This window comes from Gorilla gorilla, chromosome 1, assembly GCF_029281585.2.
Source record: "Gorilla gorilla gorilla isolate KB3781 chromosome 1, NHGRI_mGorGor1-v2.1_pri, whole genome shotgun sequence".
NCBI lineage: Eukaryota > Metazoa > Chordata > Mammalia > Primates > Hominidae > Gorilla > Gorilla gorilla.
Genome location: NC_073224.2, coordinates 175502049 through 175513763, shown reverse-complemented (window position 1 = coordinate 175513763; position 11715 = coordinate 175502049). Strand labels below are relative to the sequence as shown.

General features: G+C 46.1%; 1 protein-coding gene across 1 annotated transcript in view; it reads left to right on the top strand.

Moving 5' to 3' along the window:
- The first annotated feature begins 423 nt into the window (after positions 1-423).
- Positions 424-11715, top strand: part of CACHD1 (cache domain containing 1) — a 223048-nt gene continuing 211756 nt past the window's right edge. The window contains exon 1 of the mRNA XM_031001956.3: positions 424-1260. Within this exon, the coding sequence (XP_030857816.2) occupies positions 1063-1260 (198 nt within the window). The 5' untranslated portion in view covers positions 424-1062. The remainder of the gene's footprint in view (positions 1261-11715) is intronic.

The following is an 11715-nucleotide window of genomic DNA, read 5'->3' as shown; positions in this document are numbered from 1 at the left end:
GTGCCGGGCACACGGTGGCTGGCTGCAACAGAAATCTGTGGGTGGAACGCTAGCTAGCCATTGTGATGAATAACATCAAGGAGAGGGAGTGGACCTACACATGGCAGTCCCCTTCTTCCCCAACCGCTGCCAGGCAGACAGCCAGCGTCCTAGAACTTAAAGGACTTTTCGATGGCTGGAACCTGGGCCGGGTGGGCTCCCTGGAGCGGACGGAGGCAGGGAGCGCTGGCGGGGGTCTCCGTCTCCAGCCACGGGAAGGTCCGTGGGCTCCCCTGCCCGGGCTGGGCCGGTCCCCGAGCAGAGAGAGAGGCTGGTCCCCCGGCCCCCGGCGTCCCGGGGGGCAGGTTCTGAGGCGGGAGCCAGGGAGAGAGAGGAGGGGCAACCGGGGGAATTTCCCCGCCTCTCTTGCTGGTTCCATAAATCACCGCAGCCGCCGCGGCGGCCCAGCCGGGAAGTGCACAGAGCCGGAGCGCAGCGTGGTGGCACCAGACGCCTCCCTTTCCCCACCGCTTGCTTTCTTTCTTTCAGTTGTGTGGGTTTGTGAAGCCTCCCCTTTCCCTCCTCGCTCGGGTGGCTGCCCCAGTCTCGCAGCCCGGCCGCCGCTCCTCCTCCCCGGGGGCCGCCGTCAGCCCTCGCCGCCGCCTGCTCGCTGCGCTGGGACTCGCAGGAAGCGAGAGCCGCGCGGCTCGGCTCGGGCTCCGACTCCGACTCCGATTCCGACTGTCAGCCCCGGGGCCCGCGTACCCCGGCCTGCGGGCGCCCCTGCTCTCGGAGACGCCCTCTGCGCCTCGGGGGCAGTGTGGGCGCCGGGCTCCGGGGACCGCTTGGGCGGCCGCCTCCTACCCACACCGCCGCGGAGCCCCGCGATGGTGGCCGCCCGCGCTCCCGCGCTGTAGCCGGGCGCCCCCTAAGTTTGGGAGCCTTCGCCACCGCGGCGCGGAGCAGAGCCTGCAGCAGAGGAAGAAACTTTTGCGGGGTGCGCCGAGCGGGGCCCTGGGCGCACCTCCCTCGGCCCGCTTCCCCGCGCCCGGAGCCCGTCGGCGGGGAGTGGGGGGAGGCAGCATGGCCCGCCAGCCGGAGGAAGAGGAGACGGCCGTGGCCCGGGCGCGGCGGCCGCCCCTCTGGCTGCTCTGCCTGGTCGCGTGCTGGCTCCTGGGCGCCGGGGCCGAAGCCGACTTCTCCATCCTGGACGAGGCGCAAGTGCTGGCGAGCCAGATGCGGAGGCTGGCGGCCGAGGAGCTGGGGGTCGTCACCATGCAGGTAAGTGGCCCCCGAGCTGGCCAGACATCCCGCCTTTCTCCTTTGCTCAAAGTCCCATCCCACTCCCGGTACAAGTCCCCTGGACTGTGTGCATCGGCTCCTTGCCTACATAGAGCCCGGCTTCCCGTCGGACCCCTCTGTCCTCTGCACAGACCCCCTGACAATACACCAACTCTTCTTCCATGCATTCGTCTACCCCTGCCCTTCTCTGGAGAATCCCCTGCCCTCTGCACGGAACCCACTTGACCCTGCACAGCCCCCCTCTTCTGAGTACCAGCGCCTTCATCTCGTCAAGGATTCTCCAGTTTCCTCGCACGTCTTGTCTAATTTGCACACATTTCCCATGTAGGCTTGTTTTCACCCTGCCACCCCTGCAAACTCCCCCCCCTTTGTGTCCCCATCCAAGAGCAGCCAGCCCCGTCTGGCTCGGACGATTTTCCGAAGTCCCTACCCCACCCCCTTGACCGCGTCCTCGCGTCCTCGCGTCCTCCCGACCGAGGCGCACCAATGGGCGCCGGGAGGGAAGGCGCCGCAGAGTACGCAGCTGCCCCGGGGACACCTAGGTCCCGGCGGAGAGCGGCCCTCCAAGTGGGCTCCGCGCTCCTTTCCCCTCCCGGGAGCATGGGGGGAGGGGCTGGCCTGGTAGATTCCGGGTAGACTCCCGACTCTAATCCTGCTGGGGGACTCTTTTTGTTGCTTTCCGCATATCCTGCTGTGGTTTGCGTGCTGTCTGCTGTATGATTTTTGTTTCGTGTGTGCCTTTTTGGGTCGAAGAAAAAGGGAGCAAAGTGAATAAGGTTCCCATTTCTCCAGATTGTTTATCATGTCCGTCCTCCTCGGGAGAGGAAGGGGGGCTGACAGAAAAACTGCCCGCAGCTAGTAAGGAATCCCTGATGATGTTACTCACGACCAACAGTAGTAAAAATTGCTGAACACCAACCACCTGGAGATTCTGCCCCGCTGTTATTTTAATCCACTTGGCCATAAAGGCCCACTAGATTAGGAGAGGTTGAGATGACATTCCCAGCTTGAAACCTTTGCTATAACATTCTTAGATAAAATAACACCATTCTCTTACACATTCTAACAATCATGGGGATGAATGTGGTCTTCGAAAGATTGAAGTTTCCAAGAATGCGTTCTTGGAATAGGTTTCTGATTTCCATCCTACTGTGACCACTCCTTCCACTTCCCACCGGGAGAGGTGTTTAAGTCACTTTTGGGATTTAGGTTTCTTACTTCTTTCTTCTTCGTCGTCGTCGTCCTCCTCGTCTTCTCCTTCTCTTCTTTCTTCCTTCTTCTTCCTCCTCCTCCTCCTTCTCGTTCTTCTCCTCCTCTTTCTTTTCTTTTTCCTTCTTCCTTCCTCGTCTTTCCACTTCCCCACACCAGTCTCCTCCCAAGAGGTTACAATTTTCTTGAGGAAAGTTCCACAGACCTTCTCTACTGTGGGGAAAGACCACAGTATTTTTTAAAGGGTGACATGAGGACTGAGGAGTGGATGGATTTTGAAAGGTAATTTTGCATTTATTTGCAGACACCCAGCCCTGAAGTGCAATGGAGCTGGGTTTTCTTGATTTGCATAATAATAGATAAGCTTTTAAGATGCATCATTCAACTATGCCGATCTTTCAGGTTCAGATTCAGTTGCAATTTTTTCCATATGCATTTTCTGATTTCTGATTATTGCTGAGTTCTTAGGAGTGAAGTGACTTTTAGAAAAGATAGAAAACTAGGATTAAAAAAACAGTGGTGAATATTTCCATTCAGAGCACAATTGTATTTTTGCATTGAGGCACCTCTTTTAATAAAGGAAACTTAATATATTGGAGTTGTGGACTCTGCTTGTAGGATTTGTAGGCACTTGCCACCTTCACTCCATCCCTAGGGCTGGACAAGAAATCTTAGGATTCCCCCCTACCCCGCCCCCCCACGCCTTTTCCTTGTAAGCTAAGGACTTGCTTTTTCTAAGATGCTGACAGCCATTTTACTGTTTCTCACCCAGTTCTTGACAAAAGGTGAAATTGGATCCCAACACATTGTCATTCAGGTAGGGATCCTAAGCAAATGTAGTTTTAAAAGGCTGCCCTGTTGAAGAAGAGACACTTCGAAAAAAAGCTCTGATCGGTGGGGGGTTTGTGCCCAAATGGCCCTTTATCTCCTTCCAACTGGCCTCTTTCTAACACCTTTGCAACTTCATTGTGGAAACGGACCTCCTGTGGACAGGGTTTTGTCTGGCAAAATGTGAAGTGGCTTCTCTCCTTTTTTGAAAGGAGACACACATACTGTATTTAAATTCTGCTTCTTGAGCTGTACATTGATCTGCCACTTGCTTCTATCTGGGAAAATTGCAGAAAGTGTCTCTTTTTAATTTAGTTAGACTGGTCGGAAAAAAAAAGTCGAATGCAGGTTAGATTTTTGGCCTTAGAACAAAGATTTTGAGCCCCACATTCTCATCTGTAAACCTTTGGGATTTGTTCAGTGGGTCTGAAATTATGTGGGTTTAGTTACCTAAAGTGTAGGTTATATAGCCCCCCCTGCAGCATGATGGATTTTATAGAGGTGGAGCTAATCTGTTTTTCAGAGGTAAGCCTCACATAGGCTTTAAGGTGTGACTTCCTACGAAGATGGTCAGGGTGGGGGTGGAGAGGGGGATAGTTGTGTCTCTTTGGAAAAGAATGTCTTCCCTTGCTTAAGGGATTGACTCCTTTCATTTGACCTTGGCATTTTGAGCATAGTACAGGCCTTTCAGGACAGCATCTCACTTTATGAGAAACATTCTATAGGCCTCTTTATATGTAAAAACCCAATGTTCAGACTTTTATATTGCTTCTGCTGCTGAAATTCTCAAAAGACGATTTTAAAGTTTGAGAAATTATAAAGTAGCCCTCAAACCAGGCCTGTTATTTTGCAGCATTTCGAGTGGCAGCACTTACTGCTTATAAGGAGTTGCAAGGGGGTAATTTTACAAAAACAAAAACTTAGGCTTCATTCAGCACTATAGTTTCCCATGACGTAGTTTTCGCACTTGCTGATAGAGAAGACAGTTTGAAAAGCGTCTACCTTGAAGATTTTCTTGGAAAATTCTCCAGTGGGGGCTGCCTACTCATGATTTTTGTTGTTCCTTTTTAATAATGGACAAAATATATTTTAAAAAATCTTTAAATAAGTTGTGCCAACCAATTTCGCCAGTACTCTGGGAAAGCTGTCACTGAATACTGTTCCCCTGACAGCAGACATCATACATCATGGATAAAAGTCAAAAACCTAATCATCATCTCCTCATGGGTCTGGGGCAGAGGAGCCATGGTGGCATTGAGATCTGGGAGCAGTAAGTGGCTGTGTCCAGGGAGACGGGTTTTTGCCTATTTATTCATGCAACAAGTTTTTATCAAGCAGCATCGTGGAGTGGAAAGAGCCCCACATTGGGTAGGTAGAGACCTGGATTCCAGCTCTGCCATTTGCAAGTTGGGTGATTTTATCTGTAAAATTGAGGATGGTGATTCTGCCTCAAGATTTGCTCTGTGGACTTAAAGGAAATAGTGCATGTAAAGGCATCTGTTAATGTTAAGCCAGGACTGAGAAATATTGATGGATGTGGTTGTTCTCAAATGGAGAAATGATTATTGGAAGCTTACTGAGCATGGAGCTCTATGCTGGGTATTCAGGGGATTTTACAAGGACGTATTCCAGCACAACTCCTTAAGGAGTTTACATTCTCGAGGAGGAGATAAGATTGCACAGGTAAACCAGCTAAGTAACAATGCCTGCTTGTTAGAAGGCATATCTGGCTCTGGGAGCCATTTCGCCAGGCACTTATAAGGCCCATTTAACATTATAGGACAATACAGGCTTCCTAACAGCAAGGGCCTGGCACAAGGCCAGTGTGCCTGCCTTAAAGTTAGCCCAACTCTGCTGGGCTGGGCACACTTACTATGAACTTGGCAGACAGACCAGCAGGTTGGTCAGACAGCTGCTGGATGAGGCCTGGGAGGGAGGGAGGAGCAGGGTTTCTTCCAGTCAGGGCAGAAGAAATACCAGAAGCAAGAACTGGAGCTTCAACTCCAATTGAAGAAAAAGCAGCAGCTAGAACAGAGGCGTGTTCAGGAACTGAAGGACTCAGCTGGAGCAGAAGTGTCAAAGATATAAAGCAATGTTGTAAATACTGACTAAATTAAAGAGCTGGAATTAAAGAGCAACCCTTCTTTGTATGCAGTAAAACAGCAATGCACTAAATTCCTTCCATTTTTTTTTTTTTTTTTTTTTCTTAAGAGACAGGATCTTTGCTCTGTCACCCAGGCTGGAGTGCAGTGATGTGATCATAGTTCACTGTAACCTCAAACTCCTGGGCTCAAGCAGTCCTCTTGAGTAGCTGAGACTACACACGCATACCATCACACCCTGCTAATTTTGTAATTTTTTGTAGGGACGGAGTCTCACTCTGTTGGCCAGGCTGGTCTTGAACTCCTGGCCTCAAGTGATCCTCCCACCTTGGCTTCCCAAAGTTCTGGAATTACAGGTGTGAGCTACCGTGTCTGTCCTGCATTATTCATTTTCGCATATATCCAACAAAATTTTGGGGAGCTTCTGCTCTGTGAAGGGTCTTGGGTTAGATTTTATTTATTTATTTTTTATATTTTGAGATGGAGTCTTGCTCAGTCACCCAGGCTGGAGTGCAGTGGCGTGATCTCGGCTCACTGCAACCTCCACCTCCCGGGTTCACGCCATTCTCCTGCCTCAGCCTCCCGAGTAGCTGGGTCTACAGACGCCTGCCACGACGCCCGGCTAATTTTTTTTTGTATTTTTAGTAGAGACGGAGTTTCACCATGTTAGCCAGGATGGTCTCGATTTCCTGACCTCGTGATCCACCCGCCTCGGCCTCCCAAAGTGGGGTTAGATTAAACTGGCAATCACAGGTGACTAAAGCCTAGCCCATGCCCTTAATCTGTCAACTAATGATGGAAATAGACACAAAAAGAGGCATTATGATACAGGTGGTTAGCGAGAGACATAGAGGCGTTACACTGCAGTAGGTTAGTGCAGTGGTAGAGAGAGAAACAGGATATTGTGGGAGCATAGAGGAGCCTTGCCCAAGCCCCTCTGGTGAAGTCAAGGAAGTTAGCTACTTCTCCATTGTCCTTTTCAGTGAAATGTCCACACACACAGGCCAGTCCTGAAAGCAGCAGCAGCAGCAGCAGCAGCAGCTTCACACATGAAGGGTAGCCAAATCAGTAGTTCATCAGATGTTTCTGATTCCTTTGGTGGCACTGGACAAGGTAGCTGGTGTATCTTGAACACCTGAACAGGACTCTGACTGCTGTGCCCCTTCATATGGCTCCCATGTCTCATTTCTTTGGCCATTATCCTAGAGCTTCTGCGGTTATTGGACATAAATATCTTGCTGGCTCTATTATAACTGCAAGCTGATTTGCAGTCATGTTTGGTAAGATGTGTAATTTCCTCTAAATCACATGCATCATAACAGGACAGGGCTGGTTTAGAATGATTTGAATGTGTAATTATGCAATATAGAACATTTTCGAAGGAAAAATCACCTGTATATGCAAATAATGTGATTTGATTTTATGCCTTGTGTACCATATAAGCCTTAGTGGAAAAACTGCTGTGTTGCTTTCTTTTGAAAATGGATATTTAGAATAGAAGAAAACTGTCCATTGACAGATGGATGACTCTGAGTTGAACTTGTCAGGAATGAGCCCAAGAAAAAGCATGTTGAATGACTTCTGATAAACTGTCTCTGTTGTGCTTAGCACTTCCTGGACTTCCTTCTCACTAATGCCTATCTTAGCTGGCCTTATTCCTTGTGCTTATTATGTTTTTCCTGCCAGTAGTACTTGAGTCTGGAAGGGCTTGGGGGAGGGAGAGGAGATGGTTTTACACTTAGTAACATGTTGCTGCTATTTCTGGTTGCTGCTTGAGGAGTTCCTTCCTTGAGCTTAAGTGGATGAGCAGGCAGGAATCTTGCAGAACTCTGGAATTTTGGTATTAGATGGAGTGGGATTTATTTTAGATATGCTTGGACCTTGGAGTAAGAATTTATTGAAAGTCAAAATATGAAGGGACAACAGGGACAAGAATTTTGACTCAGCCAGTTAGTTATTAACTGTGTAACTTCTGTCATGTTATTAAATCACTCTGAACTTTAGTGTCTTTGTATTTCATGTAGCTAATGGGAGTAAATATATTTTAAAGGATAACCAAGTGTCTAGTTCAGGGCCTAAGGTAGGAGCAGTCAATAAACAGAAATGTAAATATGAGAGCAGTTCATTTAGTGCCAGGGCACAGAACCGGGAAGGTAGTAAACATGTAGCTCCTAAGCCTGAATGAAACTGAAATCTAATTTGTAGACCTGCAGATTTCAATATGGTCAATCCTCTGCCCCCAGGTTTTTAAGATATGGTTCACGGACCTTTGGATGTGGTGCAAAACCATGCGTGGGGCTTTCTGAAGAAAATGCTAGACCTGGCTAGTCATAGTTATTTCTTCAGTTTTAAACTACAAAGATTTAAAAACATATACAAAAGTAAATAAAATAGCATATGAATATCCACATACCTCTCACCCAGCTTAGACAGTTATTAATTGATGGTCAGGCTGGTTTCATCTCTACCTCTGCCTCCACTTGCTCTTCCCCCCAGATTATTTTGAAGCAAATTCCAAATATCACATAATTTCATCTATGACATTTTTATTGTATCCTTATTTAATTTCTATATTTGTAATGTTTTATAATATGTATAATATATTGGTACACTAGTATATAAAATTTACAATTGACAAATAAATATAAGTATTTTGGAGGTTGTTTAGGCTACATTTTTTAACAATGATGTGCCTGAATAAAACCATTGGTGACTCTCCTAGATTTTTACAAATTAGCTAATACCTTTGCCCAGCAAATTCCCCAGCCTTCCAGATGTAATGCCAAGCTTCTTTGGGGAAGCTTCTCTGGGTCTGTCCCTAATTGTGCTGTCTGGCCCTTAATTTCATGCCTGGCTTTCTCCATAAGACTGGGAGGGTCCTTGTTTTTCTTAAAGGCTGGCATATAGCCTAGGCACACACATTGGACTACTGCAATATGAACCATATCTACTGCTTGTCCCTGTTCTCTCCCCCTTCCAGAAGAGACAAGAGTCAGAAAAGGACTAAGTGAGATAGCTGTAACTGGGAGAGAAGAGAGGCAGATTGAAGAGGAAGAGCTGGACTAATATATAATGTCTTCTGATCAGTCTGTCAGCAAATATTCACTGGATTCCTTATTGCAGGGAGGCTGAGAGTAATACAGGACATCCAGTGCCTCCCCCTAAGACCCCAGAGCTCTGTCCTATCCAGAGAGGCTAAACCAACTTGGATGGCTCAAGACAATATAGAAATAAATGCTAAAATATGGGATCTAGAGTACACCCAGGGTTGCTATATCGAATTCATGTTTCTAGAGGTCAGTTAGACACAATGAATGAAGTGGACCAGGTGTAGGTAAGCAGGGAGTGGTGTTGGATGTTGCAAGCTGGAGGACATGTGCCAAGGGTGAAGGGGGGCAGGACCACTCAGCTACTCTGTTGCCCAGTAGCCATGTGGGTCCAATGTTGTCACATGACTTTGTTTTTTATGAGAAGCTGGGTGTCTGTTTTTTCCATAAAATATCTTTAAATTTTTGGCAACTAATTCAGTTTAAAAAAAAAAAGAAAGAAAGAAAAACACACTATGTGGGCCAAACCAAACATGTCTGCAGGCTGGATAGGGCCAAAGGCCACCAATTTGCAGTGTCTGGGTTAGAATTATTCAGTGGGTTACAGAAAGAAAATGCAGTGCTTGTGTGCAGGTTATGGGGAAGCCAATTTCTTTGTGATACAAAGGAGAACTTTCTGATAGAAGAGTTCTAGAATGGATTGCTTTGAGATATGAGCTTGTCATCATAATGACTTCAACACAGATGAATGTTTACTTGGTGCCAGGCACTATGGTAGGTTTGAGATACCTACCCATCAGTTAATTTCTGATGTAATGAATGTTATGAGAGGAGGTTCGGGATGCTTGGAGAAAGTGTCAGGGATGTTAACCTATTTAAGGGCACAGAGGGATTCTGGCAGGCCTCCCTAAGAAAGTGGAATGAATTAGGAGTTGGTGAGTGAAAGAGTGGACTTCCCAGAAGGCTCCTTTTTGAGGAAAAGCATAGCACCTTTGATGAGTGGAAAGATGGCATTATGGTTTTGGAGTTTAGAGAACTAGTGGGAAGAAAGGGCATAAATAGAGGTGGGAGAAATAGGCAGAGGTCAAGCTGGGGGCTGTTTCTTGGATCCTTCATGTCAGTAAAGACTTGTTCTGCGGGCAGCAGAACACTGAACTCACACTGGCAAGAAAGGAAGCTACCACCCTATGCGGTTGAAGTGTCTGGGGTAGATCTTTGGGCAGGACTGGATTAGGGCTCAAAGCATGTGTCCAGTATGCTGTTTTTCTCCCTTTGCTTGCCTACTTCTAAAATAGGTTCTCCCCTCTATTTCAATATGGCTGGCAGTAGCTTATCAGTGTTTGAGTTGGGAACTAGCTGCTGCTTGTGCCTAAGTTCCTTGTATTTGGAGGTGGTGTGCTCTGAGGAGAAGAAACAAAAATCTGGAGAAAGCTTAGAACCTAGAAAACTCAGCCAAAGTGGCTTCAGACTCAGACACTTCAGCAGTCACCAGTTGCCAAGGCCTGCTACATTTCTGGATTCTGCCTCCCCAAGTCCAGCTGGAGCCTGCAAGGTGGACTCCCCGCTTCTGCTCCAAAGACAAGCTGGCTGCCCAGTGTGGTGCCTCCTGTGGAGTTGTGCAAATCCAGGCTTAGCAGGCCTGCCATTTCTCCCTGACCTCTCAGATCTACAGATCACTGGCTGCTATGAGAACAGGGATGGACCAGGGAGACAGTCAAATCTGCCCTGCTTGTTTTACAAATGTTCGTTTTACAGAAACTGAGGCCCAGCGAGGAAGTGGCTCTCTGGAGAGCATACCAGTAGTAAGTGATAGATTTAGAACTCATGTTTTGGTTTTAGACTCTCGTTTTTTGACCCTTTTCGTGATATTATACTGTGGGGGCCCCTTTTTTTCCGCATTTTTCTCTTAGAATGGAAAAGAAAACTTGACATAGTAGTATACATTCCTCTTTTGAAAAGAAAGTTTGGCTTAATGATTTAATGGCTGTAAACTTAAAGCTGATGGTCTCATTTGACAGCTGACTAGATTTTTAAGTTGTTAAATACCTAGAAGTCAGTGAGCCAGTGAAGAAAGTTAAAAAATTCTTAGACTTACTAGAATGTTGTTAGATTTTTTTTTTTAAGTGCAAAGGTAAGTGGTCAATAACTATCATTGTGAACCACTACCATCCAAACAATTTTTATTTTTTTATTTATTTTTTTACTGAAAAGGTAAGTTATTTAAAAATACTTTAGAGGAGGAATGACTTTGTTTTGTGTTTGTTTATGTAAAAGCCACAGAAGAAAATTCCACCTGTAATTTTCAGGTAAAGTTCTATTTTGAAATTGGATTTTATGACCTACATCTCTCTCCCTAGTCATTAAGGGGATATGAAGTTGTTTCTTTCTCTCTCTCTCCCATTTTTTTTTTTTTTTTGGTGAAAATTGCAATAGGATTACTACTTTGGAGGAATCATTCATTTAATTTGATGATGGAACAAACTAAATGTCATTTAAATGTTTCTTTACCTTGCCCTCTTTTTTTCTGAGTTCAAAGGTAGCTTTCTCTACTTCAGATTTACACAGTCAAATGATTTCTGAGTTAATTACAGTTTGAAAAGTTCCAACACCTAAACACCAGAGTGGGGAATGTAAAAAGTAGCTTATGGTCCATATTTCTCTGGAAATAGTATGCTTTATTGTAATTGTAGAGTGGAAGCCAGGGGAGTAAATTCTTATCTTGTACATGATAATGTCTTGGTTCTCTTCCAACCATAACAGTTATTATAAAGATGCAGTCAAAGCCCAAGACGGCAGCACTATTTTTTTCTTGCTTCCCCTTGGATTTTCATTTTATTTTATTTTTGCATGGAGTATTTTTAAAGATATTCAAGGCCCTGGTGGAAGGACAGTGAAAATCGGCAAACCAGTGAAAATGAATCTGAATTTTTAATTAGGCTTTGAGTTGTTTCTTCAAAGTGTGGACACATCATTAGTGATGTAAGTCTTGTTGCATTAGCAGAGACTGACATTTTACTTCAAACGCAGAGAGTGCAGCTGTCCTGTGCAGATAAAAGTCGCCAAGTATGGAATAGCAAGGTGGATTGGTAGATAATTAGCTGTCCCACATTACTGCAGTGTGGAAGAAGCCTGCCAGTCATGGACAGGAAGGAGGAATTATTAGGAGGAGAAAATCCAAGTGTGTCATAAAGCAATTTGGAATCACTTCAGCTGTGGCAGAGCTGATAAGGCTCATGTTAAGGAAAAAC